The sequence below is a fragment of the Rhinatrema bivittatum genome, chromosome 5, assembly GCF_901001135.1.
Source record: "Rhinatrema bivittatum chromosome 5, aRhiBiv1.1, whole genome shotgun sequence".
NCBI classification, from domain to species: domain Eukaryota; kingdom Metazoa; phylum Chordata; class Amphibia; order Gymnophiona; family Rhinatrematidae; genus Rhinatrema; species Rhinatrema bivittatum.
In genome coordinates this window covers 74,730,862-74,749,332 of record NC_042619.1, presented here as the reverse complement: position 1 = coordinate 74,749,332, position 18,471 = coordinate 74,730,862, and the positions used below count along the sequence as shown (strand labels likewise).

At 42.0% G+C, this 18,471-nt stretch overlaps 1 protein-coding gene across 1 annotated transcript in view; it reads right to left on the bottom strand.

Annotated features, from left to right (window-relative positions):
* The window catches only part of ATM (ATM serine/threonine kinase), a 586,955-nt gene that overhangs the window by 220,736 nt on the left and 347,748 nt on the right, over positions 1–18,471 (bottom strand). Inside the window, exon 32 of the mRNA XM_029602465.1 lies at positions 1,417–1,549. Within this exon, the coding sequence (XP_029458325.1) occupies positions 1,417–1,549 (133 nt within the window). The remainder of the gene's footprint in view (positions 1–1,416; positions 1,550–18,471) is intronic.

Genomic DNA, 18,471 nt, shown 5'->3' with positions numbered 1-18,471 from the left:
GACGCTGTCTTATATTCGGGGAAACACGGTAGATATACTTAAAAGAAAAAAAAAATCAAAGAAAAACATTTTTGGACAAAGCACAAATCAACAGTGAGTAGCAGTTGGGCCCCTGTCACATGAGACTTGACTGTTAATGCTCAGGTTTTTCAAGAGAGTTTTCTAGATGTTACTTTGCCAACATATGTAATGTAGATCATGTGATCCACATACATGCATGCATTTAAATTTCCTGTGATCTGAGAACAGAAATATTATATTTGTATGTGTGTGTTTTAAGTCTAGTACTACCAACTTGCATATATTTATTTACATCCAGACTAAGTTTGTCCCAACAGCCCTCCACATTCATTTGAATCCCTTCTTCATGTTGACATCATGCATGATCCCTCTCCAAAATACTGCAACTTCTTATTCCTCCTGTTGCCCTTCTTGCCACTTTCTTCATAATCACATAGCTGCTGGTGCATGTGTGTTAGACATGGGTATTCTGTACTTTTGTCTCTACAGGATGATCATTCACAGTATTTTCCCACTATAACACAACTTGCTTCCCATCTCCCTCTACAAATCACCTGTTAATTGAGAACTGTGATCAGAAAGGTGAGCTGGGGGAACATAAATAACTCATTAAGTGTCCTAAATGTCTAGCAAATGTCCTAGATCAGCGAAAGATGAAATGCTATGGGCTGAGTCCCAACTCTGCAGTGCTCTCTGCCTTCACCAGACCAATGAGCAAAAGCCAGAGTTAAGGACTGAACAGGAACCAATAGCATGGCTCTGCACTGAGCTACAACTATGCCAGTCTTTTTTACAGTATTTCTTGCCTTCTGCTTAGATCAAGAAAGAAAACACTGAAAGTGCAAACATGTGGTATGGTTCACTCTCCTTATACTGCAGTCTACTGGAGTTTTATGCACCAAGATAATCCCAGTTCAGCAATCCACATAAATGATATGAAATCAGTCTTGGGGTATTACTGATTAAGTTTTCATGTATTAATATTAAAAGAACAAAAATCAGAATATTTAGTGTTAGAACCTTAAACTTTTCAAATGATAGTATTACAAATACCATAGAGACACAATGGTATATATATATTACATATATGGAAGAGTTACATGTTTTAAGCAATATGTTCAGAATTTAAATTGAAAAGAAAATGGGACTCATCACAAAGTCAATAAGCTGATGAAGGGCAAATCACAGAAGCTTTATCTTTATTTTACTATATATATATATATTTATATTATACAAATTGTGTAACAGTTTGTTGGAGGTTTTCAGAGCATTTGGTAGAGTCTGAGATGATTTTTCAACAATCTGAGCAATTAGTGGTTCAAAACAGGTTCAAAACAGGAAAGCAATGAAGATCCATATAAAATAAACAAATACCATGTTTGTGAAACTTTTTACCTTGGAATTCCTTCACAAGTTGTTTCATTTGATCTTTATGTTGTGCCAGCTGTTTTCTTAGATCATTCAGTCCTTCAAGCCTGGTTAGTGGCAGTGAATCGCAAACACTTACTGATAAGAAATGATTAATCTCCTGCAATAGAGTAATCAAATGTAAAATTAAAATGCATTGGATTTTGACCTGTAGAAATCTTTCCCCATAGTACTCAATGGTGAGCTGAGCAGTATTAACAAACAAGAAGAATCTTAGAAACTTTGGGAACCAAATGAGTTCAAAACCTACTTGAGCAAAAAGGGTGAGCAAGAATTTTGTATAATGTTCGAGTTCCACCTGCTATCCACTGAGTCCAATAAAGAGAGACATGAATAAGTGATACTGTTGAGCCTAAGATACAATGAGCAGCAATTTTTTCTAATCATCTATTAAGTCTCTACAGACAGATGTCATTCTATCAGAGTACTAGAGCCAAATAAAATTAGAATTTTGTCAAATTATCAATTACCATTCCATTAATTATTGCAGTCTGCAATAGTATATTAGGTGTGGTTTGCAATGATGTGGAGATCAAAGACTACTCCCCCCTTCAGGGCTCAAGATGTTTTAGTGGCTCCTGCAGTTCTGATGATGATGGGTGGGCAGAAAGTAGTGGCTCAACTGCTCCACGTCTCCAGCTACTAATACTTCTGATGACTATCAACTGAGCAAGAATATTCTTTATGCTTATTCTGATGGAAATGTCTCTATTGATTGAGTCTGGCAAAAGAATTCTACCTTTCAGATGTTGTTTCCTCAAAGTCCTATCTTTGGGCCTTATGTGAACTGGTCTTCTCTGACTCCCATTGACATTTACCCAAAGACAGCCCAGCACCACTCCGGAAGGAGTCTCCAGTCCATCTATTTGCTTTTGTTGAACACAACCACCAACTGCATTCTACTGGCAAATTATTTGCTGCAACCCCTTTCCATGTTCTTCAGACACTGGACCCAAATAGATGACCCCTATGTAAGGATGGACAATGATACCAAAGATAAAACACAGACAGGAAGGGGCCAACTGACTCACTACTTCTGTGATCGCAGGGGTGCTAGAACTATATGGCAACATTAAGGTCTCTATTTTGTTACTGGGAGTAGGACTTTCAAAAGACTGCAGGCCAGCATGACTAATTATTTCACTCTAGGCCATGTGATTCCTCGTTTTTCGGTTCATCATCACGACAAAACTTGGCCCTCGTCTAATCATCACAATACTCATCCCCACTGCCGAGTAAAGAAGAGTTTTCATCATCCCTTATGATAGAATGATTGAGATACATTTGTCTGATTCCTTTTCCTGAGCCTGGGTGCCACTGAACTTGAAACCTTTGTTCTTAACCTTTTTTCATTGTTGAAAACATTGCTAATCGAAGTGGTATAGCCATCATGCTCTGCAGCAAAAGTCTCCTCTCTATCTGGGATGGTCCTGAACAATTATATGGCCTTGGACATATTGATCACAGGAGGAGAAGTGTGCCAAGTCATAAATACCTTTTGCTGTATCTACATTGATATCTGTATCTACATTGACCTACATTCAGAATTAGCGAATCAGGTCATTGAACTAAGGGTGGGTGGTATGACAGTAGATTGGGACTGGAATACATTGGGTATTGGTTCTTTGTTCGGGGTCTGGGAAAGAAAATTGCTTATTGTATACTCCTCATTGTTGTTGGATTAGCCCTGATATTATCTGCCTGTTTTTTTCGTGCAATTTATTACGCCTTTCTGCAGAAAGAACCCTTCCTCTGTGTCCACCACCACCGTCATAGCTGTTGACACCTATCCGCTTCCATCCCCACCCTTGGAGTATCTGGAAGATTCCTCACTGATGAGCAATCACAGATATGAACGGCTACCTGAACAACCCCAGTTGCAGTGGATGCAGGGAGAATTCCCCCAGGATTTTGATCTATACATTTTATTAGGACTCTGACAGCTGTGAGCATCACGAGGGAGGGATCTTGTGGTAAATTTTCAGGAAATCCTGCTTGAATTCGTTTTGTAGGTGATGCTGACAGCTGTCAGAGGATTAAAGACTGTGCTTTTAAGTTTAGCCTGTGGAGCAATGGACGGCTGGTGCAATCTTGTGCTCCTACCATGTGACAGGGGCTGGCCAATGACACCGGTAGCCCCTGTGACATAGTAAGGGCAAAGGCTATCGAAGATGCGCCAGCTGTAGAGGACCTTCCAAGGCTAATCGCACCATTTCCGCGACCACAGGCGACGCGGCTACTCCGGAGTCACCAATACTACACTGCCTGGATGCCGCTCTATGTGTCGTAGAAGCCGACCGAAGAGAGGCCAGAGAGGAAAGGCATAGAGAAGAATGCCCGTGGGCCACGGACATACCAGAGCGTCCAGTCCTACAAGCCTATTTCTCGAAGATGGCTGAAGAAGCGCTCCATCTTCGCTTTGGCTAGAGTTGCCATCAGATCCAACTGAGGCATGCCCCACCTGGCGCAAATGAGGTTCCATGCTTCGGGAGCTAACTCCCACTCTCCCGGATCGAGCTGTTGCCTGCTGAGGAAGTCCGCCTGTACATTTTCCAAGCCCGCGACATGAGCCGCAGCGATTCCTTTGAGATGGTGCTCCGCCCAAGCATACAATAGCCTCGCCTCCAATGCCACTTCGAGACTCCGTGTCCCGCCTTGTCGGTTGATGTAAGCTACAGTTGTCGCGTTGTCTGAGAACATTTGAACCATTGTGTCCCTGACCAGAGGAAGAAATGCTCATAGGGCCAGCCGGACAGCCCTCGTCTCAAGGCGGTTGATGGACCAGAATTTCTCTGTTGGAGACCAAAGCCCTTGGGCGGATTTGTTGAGGCAGACTGCACCCCATCTGGATAGACTGGCATCCGTGGAGATAGACCCTCTGAATTGGGTGGTTAAGTCCACTCCCTGTGTTCCAGCTTGCTGTGTGAAAGCCACCATGACAGACTGACTCTGGACTCTGTAAGGACTCCACTGCGATAACAGCACACGCTGCAATAGACGCAAATAAGCGAATGCTCACGGGACCAAATCCAAGGTGGAGGCCATGGATCCCAGAACCTGTAAGTGATGCCAAACAGTCTGATTCTTCCTCTGAAGCAGGGCTTGGACCTGATGCTGCAACTTTGTTACACGGTCCGCTGCCAGAGAAACCTTGCATTGGAAAGTGTTGAAGAGCGCTCCCAAGTAGACCAACGACTGTGTGGGCTCCAAATGATTTTTCTGGACATTTATGACCTAGCCAAACAACTGCAAGGTGAGCATCACCCTCTGAACCGGCCTTACGCAGTCCTCCTGAGACTTTGCTCAGATTAGCCAGTCGTCGAGATATGGGTAAACAAGGACTCCCTCCTTGCACAGGAATGCCGCTACGACCACCATGACCTTGGTGAAAGTATGTGGAGCCGTCGCCAGGCCGAAAGGGAGAGTTAGAAACTGGAAAAGTTGGCCCATCACCTTGAAGCGGAGGAACGGCTGGTGAGCCCGGCGAATTGGGATGTGGAGATACGCCTCGGTGAGGTCTAACGACGCAAGAAACGACCACAGTTCTCAACGTCTCCATGCGAAAAAAGGGGAACTCGCAAACACCTGTTAACCATCTGCAGATCCAGAATGGGATGAAAAGTGAACTTAAGAACATAAGAAAATGCCATACTGGGTCAGACCAAGGGTCCATCAAGCCCAGCATCCTGTTTCCAACAGTGGCCAATCCAGGCCATAAGAACCTGGCAAGTACCCAAAAACTAAGTCTATTCCTTGTTACCATTGCTAATGTCAGTGGCTATTCTCTAAGTGAACTTAATAGCAGGTAATGGACTTCTCCTCCAAGAACTTATCCAATCCTTTTTTTAAACACAGCTATACTAACTGCACTGACCACATCCTCTGGTAACAAATTCCAGAGTTTAATAGTACGTTGAATAAAAAAGAACTTTCTCCGATTAGTTTTAAATGTGCCCCATGCTAACTTCATGGACTGCCCCCTAGCCTTTCTACTATCTGAAAGAGTAAATAACCGATTCACATCTACCTGTTATAGATCTCTCATGATTTTAAACACCTCTATCACATCCCCCCTCAGTCGTCTCTTCTCCAAGCTGAAAAGTCCTAACCTCTTTAGTCTTTCCTCATAGGGGAACTGTTCCATTCCCCTTATCATTTTGGTAGCCCTTCTCTGTATCTTCTCCATCGCAATTATATCTTTTGAGATGCGGTGACCAGAATTGTACACAGTATTCAAGGTGCGGTCTCACCATGGAGCGATACAGAGGTATTATGACATTTTCCGTTTTATTCACCATTCCCTTTCTAATAATTCCCAACATTCTGTTTGCTTTTTTGACTGCCGCAGCACACTGAACCGACGATTTCAATGTGTTATCCACTATGACACCTAGATCTCTTTCTAGGGTTGTAGCACCTAATATGGAACCCAACATTGTGTAATTATAGCATGGGTTATTTTTCCCTATATGCATCACCTTGCACTTATCCACATTAAATTTCATCTGCCATTTGGATGCCCAATTTTCCAGTCTCACAAGGTCTTCCTGCAATTTATCACAAGCTGCTTGTGATTTAACTACTCTGAACAATTTTGTGTCATCTGCAAATTTGATTATCTCACTCGTCGTACTTCTTTCCAGATCATTTATAAATATATTGAAAAGTAAGGGTCCCAATACAGATCCCTGAGGCACTCCACTGTCCATTCCCTTCCACTGAGAAAATTGTCCATTTAATCCTACTCTCTGTTTCCTGTCTTTTAGCCAGTTTGCAATCCATGAAAGGACATCACCACCTATCCCATGACTTTTTACTTTTCCTAGAAGTCTCTCATGAGGAACTTTGTCAAACGCCTTCTGAAGGTGCCCTCTTTCTTGGGAACCACAAAATAGACTGAATACCGTCCCTTGCCCTGTTCTGCCAGAGGAACTGGAACAATGGCCTGGAGATCGATCAGCCATCGTAGAGTTCCCTGTACTGCCTCGCACTTGACCCGCGAAGTGACGTGAGACTCCCCAAAGGCCTCCCGCACCGGGCGCGAAAACTCGAGAGAGTAACCATCCTGGACAACTTCCAAGGCCCATCGGTCTGAGGTAATCTTTTCCCACTCCGCGTAGAAGCTTGACAATCTGCTTCTGACGGCTTCTACGACAGAATGGGTGACCCTGGCTTCACTGGGTAGGTTTTCCACGACCAGCACCCTGTCCCGTGGACTCTCTGCCTGGGCACCGTCCACCATGAAAGGACTGCTGATGTCCCAAGCCCGGCCTGGACCCCGAAGGAGCTGAAGACCTACCAGGCGAAATCTGCGAAAATCCCTATAATGAGCACGCGGGGGAAAAACCTTCCCCGAAGGTTTTGTCAGAAAATATGTTATTTTGTGCTTTATTGATAATTACCTATATTCAGTGTAGTCAGTAATCAATAGGCCATAAGAGAAACCATAGCATTAGTCAAGGCCTCTGCTGGAAAAATTCCAGTCCCCTCTTCTCCCCCTTTACAGACCTTGAGAAGAGCTGTTTACAGCTAATCCCTATCGGTAGTGGGAAAGGAAAGTTTAAAGTTTTGAATTTTATGGCCTTGGGAGCTTCAACCATTTGATTCACAGGAAGAGCTTTGAAAAAAGCTAAATCTTATCTGTCTAGTTGAAAGGGGCCCCCTTTCACTTTAATTAAAATGCACATGAAGCTTCCTAGGATAGTGGGGAGTGCGTAGTATCTTGTCTCTGAACTGTTAGAAGAAAAGAAAAAAAAGATGTATTGACAGAATTAATACAGTTACTTTAGATCAAAGGATTTTTAGGGTATAAAACGGCAAGCAGACAAAGAAAAAAAAAAGCTGGGACTTTGGTTTTTTCCTTACACGTGGAGAGAGAGAGAGAGATAAAGAGCGGGACTGCTTCAGATATCTGGTAAAGATGATATCTTTTATTCAAGCATATGAGAACCGTTAATTGCTATTGTTTCTAGATTGGCATATGTATTAGAAATGCATTAATTAAGTAACAGATAATGTCATTGGTTGATATATATCTAATTTTAATTTTTTCTGTCACCCTATTAATGGTTTTCACATTGATTGTAGGGTATAGTCTGTTAAAATTAAGGTTTGAACATAGAAATGTTTCTTAGAATCATTTAGAGATTTTAATATTGATATCTTTTTTTATCTGAAATAAAGAAAATATTTTTTACTACAAATTGTTTGGTTTTATTCTAAATGCATGCTGTGCTGCATGAATTATTGGTCAATAAAGTTCTGGAGTAAAAACGAAAACACATCTCTTTAAATAATAAACTTTTTGTCTATAAGGCAAGAAGGGTAGAAGGGAGGATTTAAGTATAGGGTTTTCATCCAAGTAGAATTCCCTGGTAATAACTTTTATTTCTGCTAGTGGTGAACCCCAATACTTCTATCAAACCCTTTCACAGTTTCCTATCCTCTGGCAATCGATTGCCCTTGGACTCCCCAGTAATTTCACCAACTGGTCGAGATCCTCCCCGAAGAGAAGTCTGATGACCAATTACACAACCAGATCAGTCTACGAGCCGTAACTGCGGACACCATACTATGCCCCGAGGTCCTAATCAAGTCAAACAATGCGTTCGCAAAATAAGCAACTCCTGCCTCTAAACGTGTGGCTTGCAAGGGCCCCCCACCATCGGGACTGGGGGTTGCAGCCGCCTCCTGAACTCAGCAAAGACAGGCTTCTCTGCATGAGGCTGGCACAAATAGTCGCCCTGAGACTCAGGGCTGAGATCTCGAAGACTCGCTTCAGATGAATCTCCAGTTTGCGGTCTTGAATATCCTTCAGCGCAGTGACCCCGGCCTCAGGAATGGTGGTCTTCTTAGTCACGGCAGACACCACCGCATCCACCTTCCATATCTTTAGAAGATCCAAAACATCCTGCAATAGTGGGTAAAGCTTCGCCATGGCTCTTCCCACTTTTAAACCCGCATCTGGCGAGTCCCACTCCCGGGTCACTAGCTTGCGGACCTTCTTAGGTAATGGGAAGGAAGTCGTCGGACCTCGAATCCCATCCAGAACTGGGTTGACACCTTCGCTGTCTGATTCCTCCTGTGAAACTTTGATCCTCAGGATCTCCAAAGATCTGGGGAATGAGAGGTTGGAGCTCCTCTCGCTTAAACAAGCACACTACGCTGGGATCATCGCCTTCCAAGGGTGGGAGGTCATATTGGTCCGGGTCGTCTTGTATCACATCACCCATATCCTGGGTGAGTCCCGGATCTTGATCCACCCCAGGGTATGAGATATCCCCGAGTGGGGCCGGCAACCTATCCACACCTTGAGCCCCTGCAGGGTGATGGTGGTCCAGGGACCCCGTGGGTATCCGCTTTGGTGGAGGTTCCAAAGGGTCTGGCTGCGCTGCTCTCTTCAGGAACTCCTGTTTCCTAGCCAGGAATGCCTGATGTAGCAGGAGCACAAACTCAGGGCAAAACTCCCCTGAATCAACACCACCCCCTGCAGGAGGGTCCGGTGGCCCAGGGTCATCCCCAAACGTGGGAATTTGGTCCACCGGAGAGAGAGTGGGAGGGGCCTTCTCCTCCCTCGGCAGCCACTGCAAGTTACTCTCCCCCACCGAGGAGGACCGGAGCCCTTGCTTGCTTGCTGCTCTCCCCGAGGAAGTTCCCTCCTGTCCTGAAGAACAGACAGAACACAGGAAACTAATGTTTATGCCTGCCCTGACGCAGCACACGCGCAGCAGGTTCCCAACTTAGGCCGGGGTGCCATTGAGAAAAAAATTCCAGTCAAAAAAATCTTTGTGTGACTGCAGGAGCTAAAAATATAAAAACTCCCTACCAGTGTGAAATTGCTGTGAGAAGAGCTGCTGGCCCAAAAATAAAGAGAGGCCTCACACACGCGAGAAGGACTACCCCCCGCCGACTTACCTGGAGCCCCGGGTCGTCGGGAGGACCCGTGGGATTACGCTCACCACTCTAGCCAGCCTGCCGACGAAACGGCACATCCCATCCCCCAAATTAACTCTCCTACCTTGAAAGGTTTCTTCCTTGCTTTCTTTCTAACCTGAGAGAGTTGGAGTCTGTGGAAGGAGTGAGTGGAGCCTCCTCAGTGCTCAAGGAAACCAGGAGCCCCTGGCTATCGAGACACAGGCAGGGGTATCCAACCCCCCCGGATGCCCAGCTTCAACTGAGGGATGGCCCACGAAGGTGCCTAACACTTCAGGAAGTTACACAACTAACTACAAACTAGTCTATCCTAGGAAAAAATCTTTCCCTAAACTTTTTTTTTTTTTTTTAACTGACTTAACAGTCTGCAGGTTTGGAACTCTAACATCTGCTAGAGTCAGAGAAATACTGAGGGGCTGCAGGTGGCACTCTCATTAAGTAGCAGTGCCCAAAGTTCTATGTTCTTTGACTCCATCTGCTGGTAGGAATGCACAACCCACTGGTCTGGACTGCTGGACTGATCTGGGTATGTTCAGGAATTAAAGATGACGTAACTAACTGCATGCTAGGAAAAAGTCTCACTTTAGGAGCTACACTTTACACTTTAGGAGCTAAAGTTTGCCAAATATAGCAATAAATAAAGTTGTTTACTTCTAAGAGAAGAATTAGATCACATAGGTAAAGCGTGACTGATACATGGGTGGGGGTATGTGTGTGTCATATATACTGATAGCGTATTGAATACAGACAGCTAATTTGTCAATTGCTTATTATCATTATCTTTAGATCCTATATAAGTGTGAATTTAAGCTGCACCACTTAGAAAAGGTTCCTGTTCTTGACAGTATCTTGTTTTATCAGCATGCATAGAATCTGATAACTAAATAAAGGAAGTTTAAATACTTCTGCCTGTCACTATTTCTTAAAAGTTGTATTTTTGCATGAGGGTTGGCAGAAATATACAAATCCAGCTTTAGGTCTCTCCCTGAGAATCCCAAGAGATTTTCCACAAAATCTATGCAAAAATAAAAGGAGTGGGGGGTTGGGCCAATTATAGCTTGCACAGCTGGATGGGGCCTCCTAACCCAAAAAAATATCACCCGCCAGAAAGTGAAGGGAGGGTGGACCCACTCTTTGCCCTTTGGTGGGGTGGGTTGGGAGGGAATCTCCCATGGCAAGGCAGTGAGACAAAGTAATCAATTAACAAATCCGAACCCAATGACAAGGCTGGATGAATTTCGATTACAATGTATAATAAGAGAATGTTTTTGAATAATAAAGCTGCATTCATGTAGTTACCCATAATCTGAAGCCTCTGTGTTATGTTTGGGGATGGTGGCCAGGGTTGAGGGGAGATGCTAAATATGGGAGCCCCTGAGACCAATTGAGATACCTGAGGAAATACTAAACCTTCATAAATTTCTCCCTCAGCTCAAAATCATCTCCTTCAGATGTTTATAAAATTGTTGACAACTGTTACAAATTTCCATTGGTGATTGGAATAAGTTGCCATTTGAATCCTTTATAACTAGAAAAAATTTAGAAACCAAATGTGTTCTAACTAGCTGTTCAGAATGCATCCAAGATTTGTTACCATAACTTTGCAGGGCAGACTGAGCTATTCATTGCAACATTTAATAAATGCTGACATTTAATAAATCTCTTTCTAGTCTTAAATCATTTCTTTTTTTACTTAGACTTAACATATAGGGTTTGAATTGTTTATATGTTTATTTATGTTGTTTTATGTGTGCACATATCTTTGGGTGAATTTTTAATCTGTAATGCGATTCATAAATATGATTAAATAAACTTTTTCTCCAACTCTATAAATTTAAGTCTTTCTTCTGGTAATAGTTTAACTAATAATCTCACCTCTCAAACTGTCTTAGCAGGTTCACTTAAATGTTGTGAGTTACGATGCTTATAGACATCCTTTTATTTATTTTTAAGGATAAAACTTTTACAATCTTTATCTGAATGAAGACTCAATGGCATTCTCCACAGTCTATCCCATTAACTGGAAACCCAGTTTCAATAAGACAAGTAACAGGTGAATGGTCTGAAATAAGAGCTTTAATATTTACCATTCTGACTCTAGGGATCAAAGTTTTGAAAAGTAATATGTAATCTATGTAAGATAGGTGAGTAAAATCCCTGTTGAAAGTATTATATAACATCCATATATCTAAAAACTCTAGTTGCTTACACCTTTAGTTGACCTATAGGTCTTTATGAAGAATAGGATATTTACCTTAACTAAGGTCAACTACACAATTAGAGGGCTATGATCAGCTTCATTGTTTGGATGCATGCAGAGTTTTTCTATGGTATCTAAAGGAGACTAACGCCTTTAGAAAGTCAGATCATCTCTTTGTTATTTTGGAGGTTTAAGGAAGGTTTAAGCAGCTTCAAAGGTTTCAACAGAGTGGTGGATTAAGGAGGCAATAAGCTCAACATATATAGCTAAGGTTTAGTCACTGCCCAGGGGGCCTTAGGATCAGTCATGGGCAGAGCTCCATTTGGTCTCACCAGAAAATATATGTAGGCAGCTACTTGGGCCTCCTTACATTCTCTCTCAAAGCATTACCATCTGGATGTTTGAGCCAGAGAAGATACTGCTTTTGGCTCGGGAGTCTTGAGAATGAGGCTGGCACTGTTCCACTCAGGTAACGGATACATTCCATGCATGAGGCTAGTTGAAAAGGAAAGAGAAATTTAGTCTTATCTGCTAATTTCCTTTCCAAACTAGTCCAGAGTCTTCCCAGACTGCCAGACACTACTGCTTCTTTTCTGATTCAGGTAGTTTAACAGTGAGTTCTTGGAATCTGTAATTCTGAGAATGAGTTGTCCAGAATTACAGAATCATGGTTGGCGTGGCTCCATAAGTCAGACTCCCCTGGTTGAAGGGACTCCATTCAGTTTTTGGTCCCTTGAAAACCCCTGTTTAGTAGGGGTGTACGGAGCATTTGAGTTCATTTTAGCTTGTTACATTGTGTACTGGAAGGCTGAGGCCAACACAAGACTCTACAAAGGGTGACATCAGCAAACCTGTTAATTTCTGTCTCCATTTGCAGTCAGGAGAGCATAAATCCATGCATCTGGACTGGTCTAGCTGGACAAGGAAAGGAAATTAGTATGCAAGACTAAATTTCTCCTTTAATCTGTTTAAGGAGTGGCTATGCCTAATCAATTTTAAAAGCCCTGAAAATTTATGAGGTGTGTAGCATGATAATTTAATGACCTGCAACAGAACTAAGATTACTCAATTACTAAAATCATGGTTAAGTGCATTTTATCGTAAACCGATAATTGACTTATGAGGATTCTCTGCCTCATGTTTTCTGTCAGTGAAAGTTAATAATAGGGAAGTTAGAGAAGTAGAGAAAGTACGAGATTTGGGTGTGTCAGTCAATTTTGATTTAGAGTCACATATCTCAGGGGTGTTGCAGAAGGCTTTTCTGAAACTGTGACAAATGCACAAGCTACATCCTTAACTGAGCATGTCTTAATGGATTACTACAATGCATTGTTTTTGGGTTTGCTGGTCAAGTCTATAAGTCATTAACAAACAGTTCAAAATATAGTGGCAAGGATTATTTTTGGTTGCTCAAGAAGAACTAGTGCAGCTCCACTGCTGTGCCAATTACACTGGCTTCCAGTGAAGTACCATATTCATTTTAAAGTGCTGGTATGGATTTTTAAGGCATTGAGAAGTAAAGGAGCTGGATGTTTATAATAAATGTTGAGACATTATGTTCCACAGAGGAACTTAAGGTCGACAAACAGTGGTCTCTTACAGATTCCATCAAGGAAGGAAGTACATAAAGAAAGTAGTTGTAAGAGAATATTTTCAGTTGGTGGTATAGAACTTTGGAACCTAATGCCTGGGAAAATTTGTTTGGAAACAAATTATCATTTAGGAAGAAAGTAAAGACCTGGCTTTTTCCAAACAATTTTGTCTGGTGGGTAAAATAATCACATGGAACAAGTGGAGTTGGAAGAAAGGTCAGTATTCTCATTCCTTTTCTCATCTCTTTTTGGGGACATGGGGGTAGGACTGTTTAATTTTAGACATTCTTAAATGGTATAAAATGTTTTGAATTGATTTTGTATTTTTTGTAAATCTGTTGCAAACCACCTTGGGCAGCTATATTAGTCTGACTGATGCGGTATGTAAGTACAAAATGAAATGAACATGAAGTAATGAATGGGGGTGGAGTAACAGTCTATATATCAAAAAATGTGACTGGATGGATGGAAATTAAACAGTAATAATTTAACCAGCAACTAGTTCTCACACTTTCTCAGAGCACACAAGTGACCTTTGCAAACTCTCAAAATTACTTACTTGCACATGTACTTATACACTTAGAAATAAATGAAAACAAACCACACTCAAAAATTATTCAAACTCTCAATCTATTTCCCAGTACACACACTTGTACATTAGGCTGTATAAGGAGTGCAAAATTATTAGCCAGATAACTTGTCACAGAACATTCTGTGGAAAGAGTCTCTCACTGAATATACTCAGCCAAAGTTATCCAGATAACTTTAACCATGTTGCTAAATATGACTGGCTAAAGTTATCTTGGCAGATTTATCTGTATAACTTAGAACTTAACTGGCTATATTAAGTACATAGCTGGCTAAGACAAAACAAACAAACAAACAAGGCTTTGGCCAGCAAGCATTCCCCCCCCCCCCCCCCAAAATAAAGAAAATCTTTGAGGGTATAGCAATGATCCCAGCTCTCCGCACCTACTCCTAAAAAGAATTAAATACTTTGGGCCATGGAGGCTTGATACCCACTGTCCACAAGCAACTAAAATTAAATGAATGGTTCCATGCCTTCTCCTGGCACAGTACCACACATACTCCTTCCCCCTCAAAACCTTGATGCCATGCTGGGAGCCAGTAGAGTTTTCATTGCATTCCCAGCACCATCTGTTGCTCTAATAGCAAGGCTAATAGAGTATACTACTAATGTTGCTGTCAGTTTTTTTCTGACAGGTTTTCTATTCCCTGGCCCAATCTGGGCTGGGATTTTACACAAGCAATGTTCAAGGCCGTGTGGAAGAGAGAGATCCAGCCATCATGCAATGGTGACACCTGGCTACATTTAAGGCCCAGGATTGCAAGGTTCCAGCAGGAAACCTGGTGTATACTGCATCTTCCTCCTGCTGAAGACTGTTGCTAGAATGACTGAACTAAGAGCCTGATATATTAAAGGGTTTTTCTCATTTTGTGTCTTTAGGGAAAATGCTTATATACAGTGGCTATAAAAAAATCCTAAATGTTTGCCTTTTGCTGCCTAATAGCCGGGAAGTAAAATGCAATAAAACTGTTTGTTCCATGTACTTGCACATCCTACCCCACAATTACTAAGTGAAAACTATATTCCAGAATTTCTTGGAAAATGGAATAGTAGTACAAACACCGAATAGCTTAGTTGGATAAGTGCCCCCCCCCCCCTTGTATTTCTGTAGCTCTGCTGTAACTAGTGCCCTTCAAAGGCGCATACCAAATGAATTGGCTCCACTGGTATTAAATTGTGCCAATTCAATTTACAGGCTAATTTTGGCGGTTCTCTCTGCTGGGTAGTATATTTCAAAAGCAAAGACCCAACCGTGAGCACCAAGTTGACTTAAAAGAACTTCAGGACAAGCTATGGAAAAGCACAGATGGGTTTAGAAAATAATTAAAGTTTTTGAATATCCCTTGGAGTCTTGTCAAGATAATTATAAAGCAATAGAAGGTATATGGCACCATGAACATCTACCTAGATCCTACTGTCCCTCCCAACTGATGACTGAGCAAGAGGAAGATCAGGGAGGCAACCAAGAGGCCAATGTAAACTCTGAAAGAGCTACAGGCTGCCATGGCCAAGACTGGTCAAAGTGTGCCATGTGACAACAAAATCCCAAGCACTCCACATATCTGGCCTATATGGAAGGGTGACAAGAAGGAAGCCATTATTCAAGAAAACCCACCTTGAATCCCATTTGAAATATGCAAAGGAACACTCAGGGATACGGCAGCCATGTGGCGAAAAATTCTGTGGTCTGACTAAACTAAAATAGAATTTTTTGGCCTGAATGCAATGTGTTATGTTTCACACAAACTCAACATAACATCATCCAGATAATATCATCCCTACGTAAAGCATAATGGTGGCAGCATCATGCAATGGGGATGTTCCTAACTGGCAGGAATTAGAGAACTTATCAGGGGATAAATGACAACGAATGGAGAAACTTACAGACAAGTCCTTGAGAAAAACATACTGCTCTCTGCAAGAAAGCTAAATGGGGATGTAAAATTACCTTCAACATGACAACAGCCCGAAGCACAAAAAGGTAAATGTCCTTAAGTAGATCCATAACCTCAAATCAAATAAAAAATCTGTGCCATGGTTTAAAGATTGCAGTCCATCAATTCTCAAGGAACTTGTCAGAGCTTGAACAATTTTGTACAGAAGAATGGTCTAATATTTATAAATCTAGGAGACCACAGTTGGTGGAGACCTACAGACTCACTATTGTAATTGTTGTTGAAGGTATTTGCACCAAGATTTGTCTCTGGGAGGTGAAAACTTATCCAGTTTCTGGATTTCAGATTTTCTTTGGATATGTATATGCTTATCAGTCAATAAAACACTTTTGGCCCTGAAAAGTGTGGAGAATGATGTGTTGATGAATAGAAAAATGCTCCTATAATTTATTTTATTTATTTAGCCATTTTATATACCGTCATGACAAATATTATAACTAGCCAATGCATGCAAGTCTGATGTACTGACAACAAAATATGAAAAAATGTTAAAGAGGGATGTAGACTAAATAGCCACTGTAGGTCCCTAATTGAGTTAGTAAGGAGAAATAGAATAAGCAAAATAAATCTCCAAGTTGCAACTGTTGGCTCAAGGTGGCAGATCCCTGTACTTTTTCTGATTGAGCTAGAAGGCCAGAGAAACAGGAGAAAACTGCTGGGCCCCAAAAAAAGAAGGGCCATCAGATCAGCAGATAATCTGGATGTTTTGGAGTTTTTTGACCCAACAGATTCTTTCTGCTCCTTTTGTCTTTAAGCTTAGACAGAACCAGAACTGGGATCTTGTGTCATATTAACATAACAGTAAATAATGACAGAAAAAGACACAAATGGCCCATCTAGTCTGACCAGCAAGATTTTTCAGGGTTGTAACTGCAGCTCTGTGCATGTTACCCTAGTCCTTGACTACTATCCTACGGATCTTTTGTGTTTATCCCATTTCTTCTTGAATTCTAGCACTGTTTCTTCTCCACAAGCTCCACTGGGAGGGCATTCCAATCATGAGTCTTCATTTCCAACTACCAGGAGATTTTATACCCTATTTTAGATCCCTTCACAGCTTATTTTAGTCCAGTCATTGCAGTGGCAGTCTTTGACCAGAAGCCATGCACCAGGTCTCATTCTGAATGCCTACAATTATAGGCCCTATATCCATCAGTTAAGTGTCACCACTGTATGACAACTATGATCACCCCCCCGCCCCCCCATCCCCAGTCCTGGGCAACCCAAGGAGGGGAAGACCTGAACAGGGAATTATATCCAGGACCTTCTGCGTAATAGGGTGCAGTACACTCAGTGAGCCACGGTAGATACTTTTCTTGATTTAAATAAATCAACTTTTCCATAGTAAAGGTGTACTAGATTTTATGGAATCATGACTTGAGGTAATGTTGACAAATGTGTTTTTTTGGCATATACCATGATAGGAATGAACCTCATTTGTAAGTCACAGTATGTTGGATATGATCTGAATTTCTCAACTCTACTGCTAGTACTCTTCTTAGTACTTGCAATATGTCAAGAGCTGCCTTCTAAAGCTCAGAGTGTAATATTTACAAGCAATGATTCAAGGTGTGTGTGGAAGCTCTTTTTGATCAAGCCAGTGGTGCCCAATGCAACTGGGACTATTCTCTGTCACATTTTCTTGGTTTCCAATTGATTCACTGGTACTTGATGATCTTCTGTTTCTTCATACCTAGTACAGAATAGTTGCTTGGTATCGACAAACAATGCTGTTTTTGTGTTATTCTCTTTTACTACTATATCCAGTTTCCTAACACTAAACTCAACTGGGTCAAGTGCATACTATCTTCCTTTCAATCCCACATATATCTCTAACCCTACCCTCCCCTCCTCCCCCCCACAAATTTAAGTTGTCACTGTGAATGACTCTCTCTGGCCCAATATAATTCACAAATGAAGATCTTTATTGGATGAATATGGCCATAGCATAGGTCAAATTACAATATAAGATTCAACCATTAATTAAAACCTTAGACCAATATGCAATCCCTACAGAGGGACCACGCTCTTGCCTGGAGACGCAGGGCCATCGAGGCCTTGCCCCTCCGATGATGCCCTGGTCAGTAGCAAGAACAGGAATCACTTGTTCAGGAATCATCAGGAGTATTGGGGGAAGATCAGGCCAATCCCAGCTTTCAAAGTCAAAGACTTGACAGGCAACTCGTCTACACTCTCACCCTCCCATGCAACACAGTGACAGTAGATACCCGCTTGATTTTTACTGTCTGATCAACTTTCACATTGCACATGACATGCAAAATGTATTAGCAGGAGTACCCATTTGGTATTCTCTGAACAACTTTTAAATAACACTTGCTGTGTACCCTTAGGGCGTGGTCAACTCCGCTACAAGCCCCATGGGTCACGACATCCCGCTTGCCACGGGCTCCCCACCAACCTAGCTGCGGCAATATTCCATTAGCTTCAATGCTGCTTAGAAGCAGTAAGAACTTTCTAGCCCCAATGCCCCAACATGGTAAAATCCAATGAATCGATGCCAGTGCCTCCAGCTTTAACATCCATTGAGGCACTTGTTAATGATTTGGTAAGCCATGATCAATCCACAAGGTATTGCTTATTACAGCCAATAGAACAGCTGTTCTGCAATCCAAGGAGAGTATATTGCAGGTTGGAAACCATAGACCTGACTGCATTTGTTAAGCCACAAGTAAAGCTATAAACATACTGCAAAATGCTGCCAAGATAGTTCAGCCTCTATGGAGCCAACAGAGG